Here is a 22,704-nt window from a genome sequence, read left to right on the forward strand (position 1 = left end):
AAATTTCGATTACGGACAAAAAACAATGCCGGCATGTGCAGTTTCACTCAAGCAAGCGGCAGACATTGGCCTACACACACACACATATATTATGATATACTAGGCCACTAAAAACGCCGGTAACTTTGACGCATGTCGGTGGGAAATGAAATGCGACAAAGGGCAACCGCTAAGTGCAACCGAGTGAGAAGTGGAAACAAAAACAAAAAAGATGAAAATTAAAGATGAAAAGCGAAACGAGAAATGAAATGCAGAGAAACAGCTGACTCGTGGGGCGAAACATAATACAACAATAAGCCGACGCGCTTCAGTCGGCCAATTAACCATTCGTCGTTATGTGTTAACAATACGCCATTAAATTCCAGCATACTGTGGAGCGAGAGCGAGAGAGCGAACTCCAATGCCGTACGAGTGTTGAGTCGGCATTTGTACAATGTGAGGAGCGCTTTTGAAACCGCGTGGTGCTGCCAAATTTATACTTGATAGCCGGCCAGTGCCACTCTACACGCAACTGCCACTATATGCTCAGTCAAAGAATCGGTATTCTCACGTGAGCATATTTTCGCTCTATTCCGAAGAGTCATTGTGTTTGCTCGGCGCCTGTTGATGGTGATAATGATGATGATGTCATTTGGCGTACGCGTTTCACATTCAAATGCCCGCACATGGTTTAGCGTTGTATCTGTGGATATGTGTAGGCATGGCTTTTGTACTCTGCTATGATAGTTAACTTTGGCGACATGTGCTGCCTCACTAGGCGCTCTTGGTTGTCGGTTTTTTCATTCTGGTCACAGATGCTGGTCGCAATCTTCATTCGAACACGGCCAAACAGCCGAGCGTGACAAGGCAATTAACGAAACCGAATTTCGCTCTCTTAACACTTTCGTCTGTGCGTTTTTATAGCGTGTTCTTTTATCCTGACCTGTCCAGTTGGGTGTGGTGCGTGCTGCTGGCTCAGAACCGCAAAAGGCATAAATGATGAATGCAACAAAATGTGCCGAACAACTTTCCCAACAACTTTTGCCGGCCGGCAGCCAATTCGTACCGAATAAAAATAAACGAAAAGTGAAAAACGCAAACCGGAATGAAAAGGCCAGACGAAAAATTTGCCGAATGTGAAATGCTCGCGCGAGCACAGTAGGCTCAGCTCAAGTCGATGAAATTTCATTTAATTCAAAAAAAATAAAATCAAAATGATTTTTCAAAATTAAAATAAAATCAAAATATTGGATTAATTATTATAAAAATAAAAACAAAACAAATAAAATTAATTTAAATGCAATAAAATAAAAATAGAATAAAAAATACAAAAACAAATAAGGTAGGACTAAGTTCGGTTGCACCGAACATTTCATACTCTTGCAACTTGCCAGCATCAAAGGCGGGGAAGTAACTACAGGTGCTTAAGATTTGCAAGTTATATGAAGCCAAGGGCAAGTCCATACCCGCTTTTTTCCCCTTTTAGGCACAAAAAATTCACCGCTCTCTCCATTTTACTAAGCTAACTCTCACATATTGACCGATAGTTTTAGTAGTTTTAACTGACGCTGACCAATACCAAAAGCTCCATCAGGATCGGGAAGGACCTCTCCGTGGCGTTCGATACTAAACGAGGTTTCAGAAAAGGCGAATACCTATCGTGCGACTTCTTCAATCTATTGCTGGAGAAAATAATTCTTCAATGTGGAGAAAATAATTCGAGCTGCAGAGCTGAATCAAGAAGGTACAATCTTCTATAAAAGTCTACAGCGTATCAAACAACCAGTCGTCGCACTTCCGACTTGTCTCCCACGTCACCGTTGTTAGTCGAATTCACCAATTTTCACAGTGTTGAAAAAATTGCCCTGAGCGAATTTGGTTATTAGAGCTGGAACAGTTTATGTGTTGTGAACATTAAACTTATTATTAGGTGACTGGACCACGCCCACTTTTTAACATAATTTCAACCACAGTTTGCCAATGAAATTCATTGTGGTGATTAGTTATAGCACTTTATAGGTTTTCAATCAATGACGTTTTGTAGGTTGGCAGTGGTCCGATTATTCCACTCTGCAATACCAACCTTTATTGGATGCTGGAGAACACGTATATCAAGTTTCATCAAGACATTTAAATTTTTGCAAAAGTATAATAATAATCTGATTCAAAAGTAGACCAAAAAATTAGAAAAAACACTTGGTAATTGCAACAGAATTAACTTACTTCAAACAATATTTAAATTTACGTATGTATACAGGTATATATGCCCTCAGTTAAACCAATATAATTTCAAATTTTGCACTCACCTGCACATTGCCGATAGCGTGCGTCAATTTCTGTATGTTGAAATGCAGGCCAGCCAGATTCTGTACGGGTTCATCGCTGAACTTGCTGCGTTCAATGGTTGCTTTGACGCGCTCCACTGACTGCTGGTATTCACGCCAACGTTCGACCTCTTTCTCCAATTCGCCTTGCTGCGATTTGGCTGTTGCAATGGTGTTGGCCAATTTAGTTTGATGTTGGGCCAATTCGCGTGACAATTCCGACTGTTCGAAGCTGCTCAGCGAGGGCCAAATCTTATCGGCGGCTTCTTGAATTTGTTTATGCACCAAATTCTTAATTGGCGTCTCATTGCCGAAGAAGATTTTATGTTCTTCCAAGTCTTGTACGAGATTTTCATAGTCGATGCCATGTTGGCTATTTTGTAGGCGTGTCTCAGCTTCGTGCACCCAATCATTGAATTTAGCCACCAATTTCATGTATTCAAGACGTGAATCGCGATTGTTGATCAAGTACTTCTCGCGATCTTCAAGCTCTTGTGGCAGTGAGGAGACTAATGAACGACCTTCGGAAAGCATTTCAACCAGCGAGCCAGGCATGCCGACCTCTGTTTTGACGCTAGCATTGATTTTGTCGAATTTATCGAGATATCCCTGAATTTCGTTGCGTAGTTTGTGATGTTTTTGAATTTCATGTTCTACAGATTCGGGATCACGATCTAATAGGGGACGTGACTTGGCAGACGCTTCATTATTATGCAACCAATCAAGAATTTCTGAGAGTTCGGCAGCCATTTTGCGATGGTGTTCGAGTTGTACTTGATGTTTTTGACGTTGTGACTCGACTGCTTTGCGCAGGTTCTGTAGTTGATTCTTCAGCGATTGCAATTGTTCAGTGATGCTGTTCTTGTCAGCGGCAGAACCCTCCGATGCGATCTTCTGACCCTTATCGGTAGCAGAAGCCAACAGACCCTCACATTCTTGAATCTTGACAATAACATCGTCGTACTTGTTGATTTTGTCCTCCAAGCTATCGGGCGAATTCTCAATATCGATTATGACATCAGTGTACTTCATGATGAAAGCGATAATCTCATTGATAAGCGCAATGAATTGCTCACGTAGCAGCAGTAATTGACGCAGATGAGCCAATTGATCCTCAATCAATTTAATCATATCATCTTGTTGCTGTAGTATACTCTGCAACTCGGGTAGATCATCCATTTGTATGTCACCCATTTTGTTCTTGCTATCCTTGAGTTCCTTCAGTATACCCTCGTATGCACCCAGTAAATCTTGTACGTCTTCGATCTTTGAGCCGATTGGTTTATTGAGCTCACGCAAACGTTGCTGTATGGTGTTGAGGAACTGCATGCAGTCAGCCAATTTACCCTTGGCATCCTTGTATTTCTTGATATGATCGGAGAGCGTATTTACGCGATCCTTAATGTTCTGTGTCACTTTACCGTAACGATCCTTCAAGTTTTTGATATCGTCGTTTAGTTTCAACTTATCCGGATTGTTTAGCGTGGGCAAAATACCTTTGCCTTGGTCGGCCACATTGTTCATTAAGTCAGCCTTGCTTTCGGCATCCTCTAGCAATTTTTTGTAGTGAGCCATTTGTTCTTCCAACACGGGTACACTGGTTGTACGCAATTCACCAGCGGTGGCGGTTTCCATCTCATTCAACCAATCGCTCATATTCTTCATAGCATCCTCGAATGATTTACGTCCCTGCAATAGATCGCTTAAAGCTTTAGCACGCTTTCCACTCTCATCCTTTAGGGTTTGATAATCGCCAGCTATTTCATCGAGAATTTTCTGCAAAGCTGCTCTATCTGCTTCCGGACAGTCCTTCATTATATTCGCCGCTTGTCGTTGTACGTCGCTCAGCACCGAATCATTGAATTGTTTTGCTTCATCATCGTACTTCTTGTTCTCTTGTATTTTCTTCTCGATTTCGGACGATGGCAGTGGGTGATACACAGGCAATTTCCGTACTTCGGCAATCTTCGATTTCAACCAAGCGCGTGCCTTCTCTAAATCAACCTCCAACGCTTTACGTGCCTTAGACGCATCCAGCGCGCGATCTAATTCGCTCTTGAGCACCTCAGATAGATTCTTTTGCTCGGAGTTCAATTGACGCAGCGCCGACTCGAGTTGTGCGTATTCGACTGGCTCAAGTTCGGGTTGCATATTGGCAATACGTTTCTCCAAAGCGTCAGCTTGTGACTTCTTCGCTTCGGCTTCCTTCATAATGCCCTTAATAGCTTGTTGGCGTGCCTCAGCTGCTTTTGGTTCATAACCCATTGCAGTGGGTGTTTGCAACTCTTGTATCTTGTCCTTAACCCAGTTATGTAACTGTTCTATTTCACCCTTAGCGCCATCAACGCCCTTATTGGTAACGTCAAGTAGCTGTGACTTACGATCGATGCGTTTCCCGAGATCCGCATAACGGCGATCCAGTGATTTCATCTGTTCTTCCACCTGTTGACCATCCAAATTGCTAATAGCCTCTGCAACTTGTGCTGCTTTGCCCTTCAGCTCTTGGATTTTATTCGGACCTTGTTCTTCAAACTCTTTCTTGATTTCATTGATGGCAGCCTTTTTCTGGGCACAATTCAAACCGGAACCTTTGTCCAATACATCCATACGTTTGATAAGCGAATCAAACCAGTTTTGTACGTCCTGTACACCTTGACGATAGCTATCGATATCATTCTGTCCTGCTTGCTTCTTAGCAATTGCGTTCATTAACTCGGACTCGAGTTTGTCGAGGTTGTCGTCGAGATCGGTGTCGTCATCGGCCACTGCAAGTAAAAATATGTAAATCATTAAATCGTGAAAAGAGAGAAAATATCGAACGCCCAAAGTTGTGAAACGTTAGAATATTGATAAGAACGATACAAAAAAAGCAGATTCAGAAACAAAGGGAATTTAAGCCGCCACATGTTAACGTTTATCTCTAAACCGGTCTTATTCATCGTTTTATATGCTTAACAGGGTATACTAAGTTTGCCACGAAATTTGCAGAACTCAGAAGGAAACTTCGTCAGTATGGAATTGAGCCAGATTTAATCCGGCCAAAGGCTGCTTTTTTCAGAGATATAACCTCGTTTCGAAAGGGAAGCCTTTTAGAAACGTCGGAGACTCTATAAAATCTAAATATATGTATATATATAAAATATAAGCATGCCGAGCTGAGTCGATTTAGCCGTATCCGTTTATCTCTCTATATGCACGCGAAGTGGTCACTGACTTTTTTGGGATTTCACTCCGAAATTTTGCACACATTCTTTTCTTTCCAATAAGCTGCTATTTGACGGAATCATCGATATCGGACCACTATAGCATATAGCTACCATACAAGCTGAACGATCGGAATCAAATTATTGTATGGAAACCTGCTAATTTTTTTAAAAATCTGCACTAAATTTGGCATGTAATATTTTTTAGGTCAATGGCATATCCTTTGTAGAGATTTTTCAGATCGGACTATTATGTATAGCTGACATGCAAACTGAATGTTCGGAACCGAGTTCTTATAAGAAAAATCGTTATTTGACTGAACGATCAAATTCAAGTTCTTATATGGATTTTTTTCAAGGATATTCTAGCTTCGGCGGTAATATCCGAACAATTTTTCTAGATCGGACGACTGTGGCCTATAGCTGTTGTACAAACTGAATGATCAAAATCAAGTTTTTATATGGATTTTTTTTTTCAAGGGTATTTCAGCTTCGGCGCTCCCGAAGTTTAATGCGTGCTCAGATACTTACATGATCCTGTCATCTCCAACATCAGTTGTGAACGCTTATCACCAATCGAATTCAACAAGTCATTCATGGCCACCAACTCTTGCTTAGCTGCTTCCGGACGCAACTTGCATGGTCGCGTTAGCCAATCACTAACAGTTGTTTCCTGTTTCTTAACCCAATCTTGGAGCTCGGCGCGTTGTTTCTGTTGTTGCTCTAATTCACTCACTGAAGCGGTCAATCCACCCAAGTGGGATTGCACCTAAGCGAAAGAGGTAAATAAATTTGATTTGTAAGTACAATAATAGCAATAATTGCAAGCATTATGAACCCAACCCGATCCAACCTAGTACCGCGTATGTAAAAATTTTGCCCGGAGCAACCTTATTAGAAATGTTTTATATACAGTGTGTGTGTGTTATAGCAAATTGGTGACAAAATTTTGTTTCGTTGGCCAAATAGTTACATGAAGCAGGTTATATAAGAAAATTAGTATGGAGCTAAGGCAGTAGTAGGAGCAAGGCATTTCCTGCAAAGCTGGCTAGAAAAACAGCTCAAGCGGCGACGGACTTACCTTAGTGATTAAAGCATTAAGCTTAGTTACACGCTCGCTATTGGAACGCACTGGATCAAGCGGAGCATCTTTGGTCTGTGGTAACTCAAGTGCGACATCAGCTTTGGCGGCGATGTTGCTTGAGTACTCTGCTCGGTTACTCGGCATCTTTACGGAAATTAATTAGGTCGGATTTTCAAACGGATTTGGCGGAAGTTGTGGTTAAGCGGGCGGATAGGTATTTTTTGTATTGTTTATTTTGGTTGATAAATGGCAGTGTGCATTATTGTTGTGTAAGTGCAGCGGTTTACAAAAATCAGGAAAATTAATGCAAAAATAAAATACATACATAGGTTATAAGGAATGCTAAATTACACAAATAAAGTATTAGTAAAATAAAAAGGTATTTTAAAAAGATGTACTTATTTCGTAGATACCACACGGGTTTATATACTTATTTGCAACACAAAAATGCGGCATAAAATTTACCGTTTAAGGTCTACATAGCTTTACTAGATTCAGTTTTGAGCATCAAGTTTCCCCATATAATATTTGTCTAACCACTCACCTGATCCAATAAATCTTCCAGCTTAGCGCGCACAATGAGCTCACGCTCGGGTATGGTCTGCATGGCTGACTCCAGCGGCGAGCTGGGACGGCTGATGGAGGCGGTGGCGGCTTCACAAGCTTGCACAGCGGCAGCGAGGCGGGACTTTTCGTTGTTCAGTTTAGTTTGCAGGTCCTGTGAGACAGTGATAACAATAAAAATTTAGGAAAATATATTCGGGCTAATCGTAAGCCAGTACCGAACAAAACTTAAAACAAACAAAAAAAATCTTAGTCAAGCTTTGCGTTGCACTCACCTGCGCACACTTCAATTGTTGTTGCGCCAGCTCCAAACTGGTGGCGGGCGCATCCAGCTCATTTTGTATGACCGGTTCATAGGCTTCCAAATTGCGCATTATGCTATCCAGTGTGTCCTCGTATTCCTTGAATTTGGCCAAGGATTCATGCAAGCGATTCCTGATCTGTACTGAGGTCTGCAACAATGAATTGTAGCTGTCCTGTATGTTCTTAAGCTGTGACTCGACAGTGTCGCGTATGGCTGGTGTTGTCGGCTCATAACGCTTGATTTGTGCTTGTCCCTTGGAATTCAAATCGTCCAAGTTGGACTGATACTTTTGAATTTCGTCCAATAAAGATTCGTGTTGTTTGATTTGTTCTTCGGTTTGCTCGCGATTCGAAATGAACAACGAATTATGTGCCATCAGTTGGAAGGAAATTTGCAACAGCCATTTCTCGATATCCTGCAAGCTCTGATGATAGGCATTGTAGTCGGCCATTTCGTTCTCCAAACCCTTAATGTAGGCGGCGCAATCGTTCTTTACTTTCTCCCAACGTGTCTGCTTTTGGTGTACAGCATCCACTTCGGTACCTAAGCCCTTGGCTTCGCCCAATAGATTCTCAATATCAATGCCCTTCTGTTTGATTTCGTTTTGTAGTGTCTTGTAGCGTTCGAGTAGTGTCTTCATTTCGCTCAGTTCACCCTTAGTGTCGGGCACAGATTTGAGTGTGTTCTCAGTACTGACGAGCCACTTCTCGAGCTTGTCGCGATTGTTGGCAAAGTCGGACCAGCGGTTCTGTGCTTGCTTCAAATCACTCAACTTCTGCTTGACAGCGAGTCCCAATGCGTCCCAATCTTCACGTACTTTAGTCATCAACTCACGCAAGACCTCTTGTTTGCCTTCGGGTGTTATGTTCGATGCTTTCGTGTACGCCTCCTGTACCATACCGAGCAGATGTTGACCCTCGGGGAGGCGTGATGCTAGGGACTGTGAAAAAAGTACAGGTTAGGTTAAGTTATAGTGGACAGTTAATTTTCTTAACAAAGGCCTATACTGAAATCAAAAATTGTTCAAGGACACTTCTGAGACTACATAAGGTAGAAGTGGTATGCGAAGAGAATCCACTCTGAAATCAAGAAAGAGTCCAAGACAAACTTAAAGGAGGTTCTCCAACAAAGTCATAATTATGGGACTTTCTCTCCTCCCACAAGTTGGGGTTGTGGAGAGCTAGCCGTACTGAAAGTCCCAAAGTCCAAAAAAATTAATTTTTCGGTTATATATAATTTTCTGAACGAGTATTTGAAAATTTCTTCACCCAAAAACACGAACCCTTTTTCTTAAATATTTATGTACTTACATTGACTGTCTCCAGTTGTTGTGCGATCTCGCTAACATCACCATCTACAGTGCAACCATCAAGTATTTCTTGCGCCTTCTCAATCCAAGCGTCCATTTCCTTCTTATAGTTCAAGAACTCGGTGTGATCCGAGAGATTCTTTTCGATCTTGGAAACGAGACCTGAAAAAGTTATATCAAATAATTAGTAAGCTCTATAGATCTTTGGTCTCAGATCAAGCATCCACCTTGCGCTATTGTCAACAGTTTGGTGTAGTTGGACTGAGTCTCCACGGTTTGATCACGAACTCGGGTGCATGCGCTGTGTTCCATGAGCAATTCACAGGCATCGTTTAGGTCTTCGACATTATCCTTCTCCGCTACAACTTCCTCCAATAGTTTCTGTGCGGAAATACAAAATTTCAGTTAAGACAAGGTACATATTATTCTCTTTTAATTTCGATTAAAAGTTATTATTCAAATTTAGTGATTACAGAAATTTAATTAATTTTTTTTTTAGATCTGAAAAGCATTGTGTTTTGTACACTGTGTTTTGTGGGTGAGTCGTAGCATTTTTAGGATTATATGTGAATCTACGATGACTGCTCGCAATAAGCTTAGTTGATTAGTTAGTTACAATAGGTGCAGAGCTTACGTGAATGGTTAATACATAGGGAAAGTGTTAGTGGAGACACATGAATGAACTTACCTTGGCATATGCCAAGTCGTCGGGTGTTTTATTTTCAGCTTCGCCAGCGGTCGCCACACGTCGGCTAACATCTTCAATCCACTTGTTAATCTTAATGAAATTCTGCAAGAATGCATTCCACAAACCGAGACAGGTCTCCAAATTGGAGCGTGCATCACGCACCATTGCCTGCAGTGCCTCCCATTCGGCTACCAATTGTTTGATTTCTTGCGAGACGGTATCTTGACCTTCATTACCACTTGTGGCTATCACTGCTTGGCTCAATTCTTCACAGGCGTCCAGCAGCGATTTACCCTCGACCATGCTAGCACCAATATCACCCAATTTATTGAGACGCTCTTCTACTTGCGTCTTCTCACCATGACAGTCGGCGCACTGTTCGATCTCAATACGTGTGCGACGCAGCCAATCTTGTATTTCATTGAAGGCTTGCTTGTATTTGTCATGGTTATTGACTTGATTTTCGAGCGACTCAATGATTTTGCCAACGGTCTCTTGTAGGTTCTCATATTTGCTGAGACCATCGCGGAAGTCCTTACGGTCAAGACTGTTATCTTCGTTCAAGCGTGTGTTAATCTTCTCAACAATATCGTTGTGACCGTTTATGTCACGTTGTATGGCACGGAATTTCTCCAATGCGGCACGCTTTTCACTTAAATCGTTCAGGAACTCGTCGCTCGTCTTAACGCTCGGTTCGACATCTTCAAGCCATTCGGTCAGCAGCTTAAGTAGTTTGTAAACTTCCTCCAATTGTGACAGGCGATTGGCCAGTTTCTGACGCACGTCATTCATGTCGACAAGCAATTTATCGAAATCTTGTTTCAGAGTATCAGTATCCTCTTGCACTTTGGTAGCGCCACCCTGTTCGGTGTTCATGATTACCTTCTCTTTCAGTTCGAGTAGATAACGTAGCTTATTCTGACCCGACTCAAAGCCCTGACGCAGATTCTTAACAGTGTTGAGTTTGATTTGTACCTCGTTGAGTGTGCCAGGTATCTGTGCACATTCTTCAAGTTTCTCGCGTGTGGCCTCAATCCAAGATTGGCATTCCTCATACAAAGTGCGATGCTGTTGGTGCTCTTGGTAGTGCAACTCCAAACGACGCATCACTTCCTTGGCCAGTGCAAGTAAAGCATTGTATTTGGTTGTCAACTGCATGATGGCATTACTGATACGTGTGTCCGAGCAGGTCTCCAGCAGCATTTGTGCCTTCATGTTCAAGTGATCTAAAGTTTTCTGCCAGTCGAAAAGTGTTTGCAAGTGGCCTTGGAACTCTTCCAGCACTATCTTTTTACTTGCCAAGCTGTCTTGCAGTTTGTTGTAGGATTGCACCAACGCTTCGGTTTTGGTAAGCCATTCCAATGCTTCGCTGTATTGATCTTGGTAATCTGACCACTTGACAATACCTACTTCCAAATAATCCTTGGCTTTTGTGAGTGCATCTACGTAAGCGTCGAATTCTTCTTGCAACAAACCGACTTCTTCTTCAATGATCTCGCGATCTTCTTGTTCAGCATTGAGAGAAGCGCGTTGACCCTGCGTTACTACAGCTTCCAGTTTCTTTTTACCTTCCGGCACTTCACTTTGTAGAATCTTCAATTGATGTGTTTTCTCAGCCAGCGCTTGTTTATCACCAGTAGGCTCTGAGCACTTGCTTAAACGCTCCTTAGAGCTACGCAACCATGCAGCGAATTCGTTACCCGCATCAATGAGCGCCTGGAATTCGTCGATTGTTGTCTTTTGCTTTTCATACAGATCCTTGGCTTGTTTGGTGAGTGTCTCATATTTGTTTGAGATTTCTGAGGCAGGCGCGCCCTGTTGTAGGTCGGATGCCTTCGAAGCCACCGATTGTATCATTGGTTCGAAGGACACTATATCTTGCACAATATTATTAGTTTGCCGTAGGTTCGCTTTACGTTCACTCAAACCGGATGTGAGACCAGGTTGGCCACGTTTCGACTTTACAACCTTCTGGTCACAAGCCTGTTGCAACTTACTCTCACGATCCGTAATCCATTGTTGTAATTGTGAGTAGCTCGAGCTATAGTCGGCCCATTGTAGTAGGTTGGTTTCCAATTGTACCTTGGCGGTAGACATTTTCTTAACTAACCTATCCCAATCATTCTGCAAATCTCTCATTTCACTGTTAATCGTATCACGGCCATCGGAACGGGTGTTTCTGACCACCTTTTCGCCGTTGTTGATCGCGGTGTGTACCAGATTCTGTCCAATTTCACGATTGCTAATCAACTGCTGTATCTTTTCCAGCCGTTTCTGCAAAAGCTCCTTCGAGCCTGCGCTGGAGGATTCACTAGCCTCACGTATAGCAGTCTTGGCGTCATTTATCCAGTCTTGCGCAGCCTTCAAGTTCGCGTTATATTCACGATGTTGATCGCGGTTAGTCTCAACCTTCTTCAACACATCCTTAGCAAGATTGACCTGAACTTGATACATTGAGTTCAAGTGTCTTAGCTGGTTGTTGACGTAGGACTCCAAATGAGATTTTAGTAATCCCGCTGAAGAGGCGTTAAATTTATCAATATCTTCTTTGCCCTTCTCCAGACGAGCCAAAACTTCAGCCATATCAGCAGCTTGTTTCTCTTTCTCTGGCAAGCTTGGCGCTAAATTCAACTTGTGATTCTTTACGAGAATATCTATTTGTTGGAGCCATTCAATTAAGCGCTCATACTCATCCTTGTAGGCGCGCCATTGCACCATAGTGACTTCCAAACTTTCCTTTTGTTGATTGATCTCACGGAAGAGTGACTCGAAACTGTCTCGCAAAGCGCGTATGTCATTGCGAATGATTTCTTGTCCCTGTGGCGATGTACTAGTCAATACGACTTCGCCAGTATGAACCAAATGTTCGACCAATAGCTCACCTTGTGCCTGCTTGTTTAACATGGCTTCTGTGGCTTGTACAGCATTCTCAATGGCCAATTTGTCACTTAGACTGCTCTGCTTAAGAGCAGGGAACTTCTCACGTGCACGACTAATCCAGCTAACCAAATCATCATAAGCTTCCTTGTAGAGACGATGATCTCTATATTGATCATGACGATCAGAGAGCAATTTCTGTATGCGAGCATATAATTCGTCAAAGTTGTCCAATACCTTTTGAGCTTGGAACGCAGCTTGGCTTTGTTGTCCGCTAGCAATCATCTCTTTAGCCTGTACTTTCAGTGCATCAACATCGATTTTCTCTACACGCACCTTCTCTTCGGTGGCCTTGACGCGGTCGAGTTGCGCACGCTTCTCAGGCATTGTAGTTTGATTTTCGGAGAGCTCTTTTAGTACATTCTCAAGCCATTCATTGAATTTGCGTACATTTTGTACCTGTTCCAAGAATCCTGACCATTGAGTTATGGAGTCATCCAGGGTGGCCTTTACGTCGATGATACGTAATGTAATATTGGACCACAATTCTTGTAGATCTGTCAGCTTCTTGTTGATCGCTTCGTGGCCAGTCGGTGCAGTATTGGCAAGCACATTCTGTGCCAACTCAACAATACTAAGTACCTTCACAGAACCTTCATCCTTCAATAGTAAGATATCCTGTATGGTGGCCAACTTCTTATCCAACTCTTTTTGGCTCATAGAAGACATATCAGCGCAGTAATCCAATTTGTCTTTGATGCCATTAATCCATGTGGCGCATTCAGAGACGGCGTTGTCGAATTCCTGATGTGAGGTAACATACTGTTGCCAACGGTTATTCAGTTCTTTGACTTTGAGGAATATCTGCTGATACTTGGTTGTTAATTCAGGTCCAGATGAGCGCATGCTGGAGGCACCCTTCAGTAAGAGCTGACCCTTCTCGGACACGCTATCGATTTCAAGTTCCTTAGCACGCATTTCACCTTGCAAGTTCTTTAATGCTTCCAACTGAGTCTTCTTTTCATCGAGCGTTGGCTTGAGATCAATAGCATGTAACTTGTTGTCCGATTCTCTTATCCAAGCCAAGCACTGATCGCGCAATTGTTCATATTCCGCCCACTGTTGTAAGCGATTTTCTATAGCTTCAATGGTTGATGTAATAGCTGCGATTAGACCTTCCCACTCTTGTTGTGTGGTATCGATTTGTGACTTGATGTTTGTCTGTCCACTCTCGACAGTGCCAGGTATAACCTTCTCACCAAGTGCACGCACTTGATCGACACGTGGGAACTCATCCGCCAAGCTGTCTTTGAGGTTCTTCAAACGATCCAAGTTTGTATGTAGTGAAACTTGTTCCAAATCCAAATCACCCCAATAGTCAATGGTGTTATGTGTGGCCTCAATGTACTCCTGTGCTTCCATAACGGCCTTAGTGTATTGTTGATGATCACTCACAATTGCTTCATAGCGTTCCACGAAGTTCTGTGCACGCTTATGTATCTTAGCGAATTGTTCGGCAATTTCTTTGGTAATATTGTCAACATGATCATTTTGCTCTGGCAAGTTGCTTGCGATTTCTTGCAAATTCTTCACCTCAACTTGATGGTTATTGAGATCATTGAGGATGTCGCGGTATGTTTGCAGTTTGGCGCGTTTCTCGTCCAAAGTTGTTTTCAATTCGATATCGGCTGGAAGTGTTTTCTCGATTTCGTTGAGCCAGTTTTGCAATTTCTCGGCGATTTCATCAAAACCAGACCATTTGGACATCTTGTCCTGTAACTTACGCGAAGTAATTGTTACATTGTCATAGAGTTTATCGAAAGCTTCTTGCAGCTCAGCCAATTGCACGCGTATGGCCTCACGACCTTCTGTGGCCGTGGATGGATAGCACTTCTCACCCGCTTCAATGGTGCTGTTCAACATCAATGAAGCATTGGGCTGTTGAGCCAACAGTTCTTGAATTGCAGTCTGTTTCTTCAGGAGATCATCACGAGAGCCCACCTGCGATAGATCACTGGAATCATCGTATTTCGCTTGAGCGTTGGCTAGGAAATCTGAACATTGCTTGTATTTCTCATTGAATTGTTGATGATCATATACAGATTGTTCACATTTCTTGAGAATCTCTTTTGTTGTCGCTTGTATGGACTGGAAGCGTGAGGTAACTTGTTGCACATTGACGGCAATTCTAGTTTCACCTGAACTTTGAATGAGTTCCGAAGAATCGTCTTTCATTTTCTCAAATTCAATTTCATTTTGACGCAAGTTCTGCATTAGTGATTGGAAGCGGTTTAGTTGTTCTTCTTTCTCTTCCATTGTGGACTTGGGATTGTAATTCTTGAGCGCATTCTCAGCTTCGCTCAACCAATTGATCAACCGATCCAGGTTCACTTCATAATCGCTCCATTGCTGCAGACGATTCTCCAGGCCGCTCTTCACATCGCTGAGAGCAGCGCTGAACTTATCGAAGTCGGCATGCAAATTGGCCAGGTCTCTTGACATCGCTTCTTTAGAACGCGCCGGCAACAGCTTGGCCTTCTCATCAATATGTGTAGACAGATTTTGGAGTTTAACTACACCTTCGGGTAAAGCATCTTGAATTTCACATATCTTACTTAGACGCGCTTGTAAAGCCGGCTTATTGCCGGAATAATCCGAATAGCCGGTCAAACGATCCCACAAATTCTTTTGATAATCCTGTTGTGCCTTCTGCAATTCACTGAACTGTTGATACACATCGAAAGCTTCATCGAGCTCACCAAGCAGTTTGGCGCAATCACCTGCTACTTTCTCATATCGCTTGTTAATATCATCGACGGCATTCTTGATCTCGGCGGTATTTGCTGGCACTGTGCCCTCTAATAGCACGGCAGCCTTTTCGTTCACAGCTTCAATGATGCGTTTATGCGAGTTAATATCCTGTGTGGTCGCTTTGTATTTGTACAATTTGGAGCGTATTTCCTGAGCACTCGTCCAAGTGCTGGGATTCTCGTTCTGCAGTACCTTTTCAATTTGATCCAACCAGTTGACGGTCTGACCAAGTATATCATGGTAGCTTGACAGCTGCACACTTTGTGCTTCCTGGCGTTTCTGCAGATTGCGTATGCCTTCGTCCAATTTATCCCAACGCTCGTGTATGTCACGCAGGTCTTTACGTATCTTCTCCCGACCCTCAGTCGATGTTTCGGGCAATGCCTTTTCACCGGCGGCATTTAATGCGCTAAATAAGGTTTCAGCTTGTTCTTTTTCAGAAAGTAGAACTTGCAAAATGTTAGCGGCTTGTGAAGGCTCGTTTTTCAAAGCATTCTCCAGTTGATGTTCGATTGGTTGGAGCCAAAGATCAACTTCATTGTATTTGTCTTGATATATTTGATGGTCGTCCACCAAATTCGACCAGCGATTGACAACCTCCTTGCTCAACACTTGCAACAGTTGATAACGATTTGTGATCTGTATAGTTAGTGTCTTCAATCGTTCGGCGCCGCAATTATTCAACAACGCATGTGCCGCATCAGCAAAAGCATCAATTTCCTTCTCTTTTTGCAAAATGAGATCTCGTTGTATTTTATATTTCTCGAATTGTTCGACCTTCTCGTGTAGTGTTGATTTCAATTGTTGTTCACGGAAAACGCCTTCGGCTTGGCGACACCACTTCGTCAATTCTTCAAGTTTACTCTCGAAGTCATTCCATTGTTGCAGCACATCTCGCTGCTTGCCTTCGATGCCTTCGATGTCATCGAAGTGACTCTTTATGGTTGTTTCAAGTTCATCGATTTCTTTCGCTAAGATCTCATTACCCTTTTCTGAAGTGTTAGCCTTAACCTTATCGAACTGCTGACGTATACCATCGACTATCTTTTGTGCTTGTGGCTTGTTCTGTGCCAACTGCACCAAGGTCTCAATCTTACGCTTAATGTCAGCCTTTTCGCCATAGGCATCGTCACATTCCAACAGCTTCTCTTTCTCGCCAGATATCCAAGCCTTAGCGGCGGTCACTTGTGTGTTTAACTCGGTGTGCTCTTGCACGCATTTCTCCAAATTGTTTAGAATTACTTCTGATTTTTCCACAATGCCATTGAAAATTTGTTTAAGTGATTGGAGGTAAACGTTTAGTGTATTGTCGTTGATTTGATCAATCAAGATCTGCGCTTTGTCGCACACACTATCCACCAGCACATTGTGAGTGGTGATTTCCTGGTGGAGTAACTTGTGGTTCTGGAGTTGTGCGCGCTTTTCTTGTAGTGTGGTCTTTGGCTCGGTGTGGCTTTGCATTGCTTTGTCCACATCCTTTAGCCACTTGGCCAATTGGTCTCTGGCAATATTGAAGTCGTTGAACTGTTGCAGACATTGATCGATCTTTTGTGTGGCCCCATTCAAATCATCGGAGTAGTTGTCCCACATGGTACGCAGCGTACGTAATTGCTGGCGTATGATCTCGCGACCATCGGGGCTTGTATGTCCGTACAGTTTTTCGCCACGATCCACCAAGCTCTCGAATGCGGTAGAGTCGTTGATACGTTTATCCGCCATCTCACGCAATTTGTTTTGGCGATCTTGCAAAACATTTTGGTCACCAACAATCTCACTATTTTGTACCAATTCTTCCACACACTGTTGTAGATCCTTTTTGAAAACCTCATAATCAGTATCAAATGTTTCGTGATCTTTTGCGTAGTTGACATACTTCGCAATAGATTCCTTACAGAGATTCTTCAAAGTTTGATAGCGTGTATTTAAGCGCGATAATTTAAGATTCAAATCGGTTTCACCTTCAATTTCACGACCTTGATCGAGTAGATCATTAATGGACGTTGCACGTTGTTCAATATCTTTGGCGATGTTTTGTAATTGTGCCAAATGTGCTTTTTTCGTTCCGGCCGTACTTTTCAGACTCTGGTTCTTCACAACATTCTCAACGTCCTTCATCCAGTTATCGATCTCATCGATAATCGACTCGAACTCATCCCATTTAGAGCACAGCTGTTTCAACTTGACGAGCGAGTCTTGACAGAGTGTCATGAAGTCTACCCACGCTTTCTTGGGTTCTTCAAAGCTGCGTAGCAAAGCAGGATGACCACTGGGATGTGTTTGTGTTAGCACTGTTTGTAATAGTTGTTGGCATGTATCGAATATGGAGTCACCTTCAGGCTTATGTTGCAATAGATTTTCAACAACAGTCAACTTCTCTTCTGCGCCTTCCTTTTCGAAAGTTGTCTCATTTAAAATGTCAATGGCTTCAGATTTGATGGTATTAAGCCAATCTTGTGCTTTCTCCAACACCTGATCGTACGCCTCATGTTTAACAACCTGGTTACCAACCACATTGATGCGGTCGGCGATCTTCTTCGACAAACCATTATACTCTTCAATAGACTCTTCGGTCTTGCGTTCGGATTCATCATCGCATAGTGTCACAGCCTTGTCATGTAACTGTTTAAGTGCATTCTTATGTAAAGTAATCTCTTGCAACTGTGTCTTGTAATTCTGCAGAGCACTCTTCTTAGCCGCCAATGTGGGATAGAGCTCGTCAGCAGCCGCCACCTTGGCTTTGGATTCATTGAGATAGTGTGATACTTGTGTGTAACTCTCTTCAATGGATGTCTTCTGTATCAATACTGCCTCCACCTGTTGTAAAAGCGCATTCGCCTCGTCACGCAAATAGTCATAGTTCTCGCGTTCATTACGTAATTCCGCACGTATCTTCTCGCGATACTCCGGTATTACAATGGGATACAATGCTTCGCCGATATCCACAGCATTATTCAATAGAATTTGTCCATTATCGAAGGTCTGCAAGTAATTCTTAATTGTCTGCAATTGCTGTGCAGTGGCCGAAGATGAGCCGGGCGAACCCATACGCGCCAATTCCTGGAATTCAATCTTGGCATCAGACAGCCAATCATTGAATTCTTTAGTGGCAGTTAGGAAATTGTTATTCGCACGTTGGGCATTATGCACTTTGTCAACGTAGCCGGCCAAGCTTTTCGCCACAGTCTGGTAGCGCTGCAACAAATGCGTGACAAACTGGCTAATGCGTGCCTCAGGATTTTTCTCCATCAGCAACTGCGAAGTCTTCTCCAAATTCTTCACAACCGGCTCATGTGCCGCAATATCCTGTTGTAACAATGCGAGTTCTTGCAATTTCTTCTCGATTTCAGGCACATTGACTTGATTGCTAGTCTCGGCTTTGATGCGTCCCTCAACATCACGCAACCAGGCGGAGAGCTCTTCATTGGATTGCTCATATTGCGACCATAAATCTACGTTTTCATCGAGCACATTTTTGATTTTATCGAAACTGTCTTGCAGTGCTTTCATTTCGCCGTTCAACAATTGCGCGTCCTTTTGCAGGTCTTTCAGGTTTTGTGGCGATTCCACAGCTGTTAGTAGTTCCAGAGATTTGCCAATATCGGCATTGCGCTTGTGACAATCATCAATCGCTTTGCTCACCTCCAAAAGTGACGAGCGTTTCACATCCAAATTGTATTTGTCACTCGTCGACTCTGGTTGGCACCATGCGACCTTTTCGCGTTGGGTAGCAATTATACGCTTTAGCATACTCACTTTATCGGCATGGAATTTCTTAAGGAATTGCAAAAGTGATGACTCGATCTTCTTGGCGTGTGTATCGACAGCCTCGAAGCGCTTTTGCACATTGTTCAGCTCTTTGGGTATGATAGACTCGCTGAAAGTGGGATATTGCGAGCGCATCTCATCAACTCGTTGCTTGATATTGTCAATTTCATTCGCACTATTGTCTAATTCGGCGCGCAATTCCCGGCATTTAAGTAATCGTTCCATGATTTTGTTCGGCTCTCCGGACATGTCATCGCATTTGATTAACTGTTCACGCAATTTGTTAACTTGTTCGCCGGCATTTTTGATCCGCTTGCGCAAATCTTGTTCTTGCTCGTTAAAGGTAGAGGTTACAGCTTCCAAACGTGCCGCATTCGAATCGACCTCTTGGAACTGTGCAGTCAGCAGTTTATTCAATTCGGTAAGAGATGGAATCTCCACGCCATTGTTAATATTCACAAGCTCACGACTCTTCTCGGCAATAGTGTCCTTCAATACTTGGTAAGAAGGCAGTTCCGCATGGAATTTAGTTAGACGCATTGGTCCAAACTCGATTTCGATTGAATTATCAGCGGCATCGCATAAACCTTGATTGGTTTCACTTAACCATGGTAAAAGTTCTTTCTTAGCATCTTCGATCTGAGACCAAATAACAGCTTCCGTTTCGTAGATATGTGCGTTCTTTGCAGTCTTATCGTGGAGATCTTGCCATTGTTGTTTGGCTGTCTTCACATCATTGCCTATTTCTTGTGGCACAACCTCACCGATTGCATCAAATAGCTTCGCCACATTATTACCACGACGCTCTAAATCATCGAGATTCGTCTTGGACTTACGTATTTGCTCCATAGTCTTGCGTGTTTTTTCTGCGGCCTGTTGCAACTCCACTTCGTCGCGTGGTTGCTGTGGTATAGCGTTGAAGAGATCCTCGGCCTTCTTCAACTCTTTTGCGAACTTATCCTTGGTATCGGCGTATTCGCGTAGCGCTTGACTAATCAAGTTATACTTTTGTATGCGTTCGGCGATTTCATTCTGTAGCGTGTCATAATCTTTGTCGAAGAATAGAAGACTCTCTTGTATGGCTGGCATACTGGCGATATCTTCACGCATCAGTATAGAACCTTCATCGTGTAGACGATTCTTCATGTCTGCTTGTCCTTTAATGACTTCGTTAAGCGCGACTAAATCGGCGATTATTTGGTCAATGTTATCCAAACCGGGTTTCTGTTGAAGAATGCTATTCAATTTAGCACGATTGTCCAACAACGCTTGACCGAAATTTTGACCGAGAGTTTGGAATTTCTCCTTGCGTACATTCATCTGTTCAGCCTGTTGTTTTTGTGCTTGAGAACGCAGCTTAAGATTATCTAATTTGTTTTCGATATCGTTAACAATCTGTGAGGCAATCAATGGTTTACGTGTCAAAGCGTCGCGCAACTGAATAGCGGGGCTTTCATCGATGTCCTTGGCTTGTGCTTTCCAATAACTTATTGAGCTACCAATTGTGTCGATTTCATTGATAATCTTATTAAGCTCTTCGGGCTGCGGACCATCAGGTTTCTCTAGCTGATGTTTCAAATAATTCAGATGACTTTCGGTTTCATTCTTCCAGCCCAGAATCTCTGTCCACTTTTCGAGCGCAATCTTTTTCTGCTGCAAGTTGGTTTCGAGATTCTGATAGTTAACAACTAAACCGGTGTATGAATCATTAAGGGATTTAGCTTCTTCAGCCGGCGCTGAAAGTGACAGCTGCTTCACTTCATCATAAATGGCATTGAAACTGGGTTTCTTGTCGGCATGCTCTTGCATCAGCGCATGTATTACATGCAGACTGGTCTCAACGCGCTCTGGATTAATCTCCTCAACTTGTGCGACTTGATTACGCAGCTGATCCATCCAGTTGGAGAAGTTTACCATTTTGGCGTTGAAGTCTTGACGCGCAATAATTGCGTCCGACACTTCGTTGATATTGGCCCGTGTGGCCTCGGAGAGCTTTTGCAGTTTGGCTTTCATGCCATTTACGCGATCTTTGAGCGCAACTGCGCCTTCTGGCGCCAAATGCAAGCTTATCTGATCGGCTGACTGACCGAGCGCGACGAGTTTCGCCTGTTGTTCAGAAATTTCATTATTGAACGACTTCAGTTTAACGAGTTCCTTCTCAAGCTTATCAACGTGCGGTGTATTGAGCACAGCTGGACGTTTGCCCATTACTTGCTCGCCTTTGTTGACCCAATCTTCGAGTTTGGCTGCATCGGCATCGAATGATTTCCAATTCGCGACCAGTTTTTCCAGCTTACCACTGGCTTGCTTGGCATTTTCATGAACTGATGTCCAGCGTGAATGCATGGCATCTAACTCGTCAGGGGCATTGGTTTTGCACAGCATTTTATGACTAATGTTTGAAATGCCTTGGAGTCTGTCTAACTGCTCAAGGCATTGTGTTTCGAATTGTTTGGCATTTTGTTGCAATGCAACGGCTTCTTCAAGTGTAATGGGCTTAGGAACTATTGTATTTACCTTGATTTCACTTTCCTCAATAACTGGCTTGATTTGCTGCAAACCAGTTTGATACTGTTGCCAATTCACCAGATCCTCTTGCACAGCCTTTGCTTGATGATCGACATTACGGTTGATAGCGCTCAGCACCTCTTGTAATTTGGTAATTTCACCCTTAAGACGTTTAGCCTCAGCAATGTTACCCTCTTTGGGCGCCAGTTCGGCAGCATCCGAAGCCAAAATATCCAGTTGTTTCATACGTTCGCCAAGTACGCCCTTGAATGCGTTCACCTTCACTACGCGCTCTTCTGGTGTGAGGTCTTCCGACTGTAAGGCCTCAATGCTCTTCGGTGCTACACGGTTTGCCCATTCTTGCAACTCAGACAAACGGGACTTGTAATTATTCCACTTGGCACTATAGTCTTCCAGATAACCAACGCGATCTTTCACATGTTCCATGGTATTGAAGAACATCTTCTCAACCTCGGTTACTTCCTTCTCCAATATGGGACGCTTATCAGCGGCAGCCAAAGGCGCCAATTCGGCTTTCAAGGAGTGTAATTTGGGCAGTAGTTGATGGGAGGCTTGCTGCAATTGTAAGTTCAGCTCACGCTTGGCATGCAAATCTTGGCTAACATTCTTTGGATCGGTCTGCAATGGCGTTAGCGCACGCAACTCTGTCTCCGCTGTCTGCAGCATCGAAAAGATGTCGTTCTTCTGATCGACAAAGTCATTCCACACAGCTTGTGTACCCTTGAGTGATTGCAGCTTGTCAGCGGTTTCGGTGTACGCCTCATTCCAGCCGGTCTCTAAGTTCTTCACTTCGACATTAACGAAAGATGGCGCATGCACGTCTTTACTTAAATCACGGCCACGCTGCAGCATTGACATGATATGTGGACGTTGATGATCAAGCTGGCTAATGGCATACTGTTGCTCTTCAATCAGCTTGTTGACACGTTCAAGACTCTCTGGTGGTGGTATATTGGTGGCTTGCTCCTTCACTTTGCTAAGCAGACAGACAACCTCGTGCACCTCACGACGATACGTGTAGCACTTGGAGAACACCTCGGTCTTTACCATTGTTATTTCGATGGTCGGTATGAGGTTCTTGTAGCGAGCAATTAGATCTTCGAGTTTCTTCTGTTCGAGATTGGCCTCATCTTCGCTGGCGTAGCTAAGTAAGGAGTCTAGCGTTTTCACCAGCCATTTCATGTCCTCCCTTTTGTTATCTGCTTCTTGACAGATTTTCTGAAAACAAATCCGATTAAAAATTAATGAAGTTTCTTAAACGAAATCA

The 22,704-nt window shown here is 43.2% G+C and overlaps 1 protein-coding gene across 8 annotated transcripts in view; it reads right to left on the minus strand.

Moving 5' to 3' along the window:
- LOC120767370 (nesprin-1) overlaps positions 1-22,704 on the minus strand; it is a 200,442-nt gene that overhangs the window by 104,082 nt on the left and 73,656 nt on the right. For 3 of the 8 annotated variants that reach the window (XM_040093342.1, XM_040093344.1, XM_040093343.1), the window contains 8 exons: positions 9,456-22,655; positions 8,995-9,148; positions 8,769-8,929; positions 7,430-8,398; positions 7,135-7,308; positions 6,588-6,734; positions 6,038-6,275; positions 2,286-5,068 (listed from right to left, as the gene is read on the minus strand). In XM_040093342.1, the coding sequence (XP_039949276.1) occupies positions 2,286-5,068; positions 6,038-6,275; positions 6,588-6,734; positions 7,135-7,308; positions 7,430-8,398; positions 8,769-8,929; positions 8,995-9,148; positions 9,456-22,655 (17,826 nt within the window). The remainder of the gene's footprint in view (positions 1-2,285; positions 5,069-6,037; positions 6,276-6,587; positions 6,735-7,134; positions 7,309-7,429; positions 8,399-8,768; positions 8,930-8,994; positions 9,149-9,455; positions 22,656-22,704) is intronic. The other 5 variants (XM_040093348.1, XM_040093346.1, XM_040093345.1 and 2 more) reach the window with 2 other exon arrangements.

The sequence above is a fragment of the Bactrocera tryoni genome, chromosome 2, assembly GCF_016617805.1.
Source record: "Bactrocera tryoni isolate S06 chromosome 2, CSIRO_BtryS06_freeze2, whole genome shotgun sequence".
NCBI lineage: Eukaryota > Metazoa > Arthropoda > Insecta > Diptera > Tephritidae > Bactrocera > Bactrocera tryoni.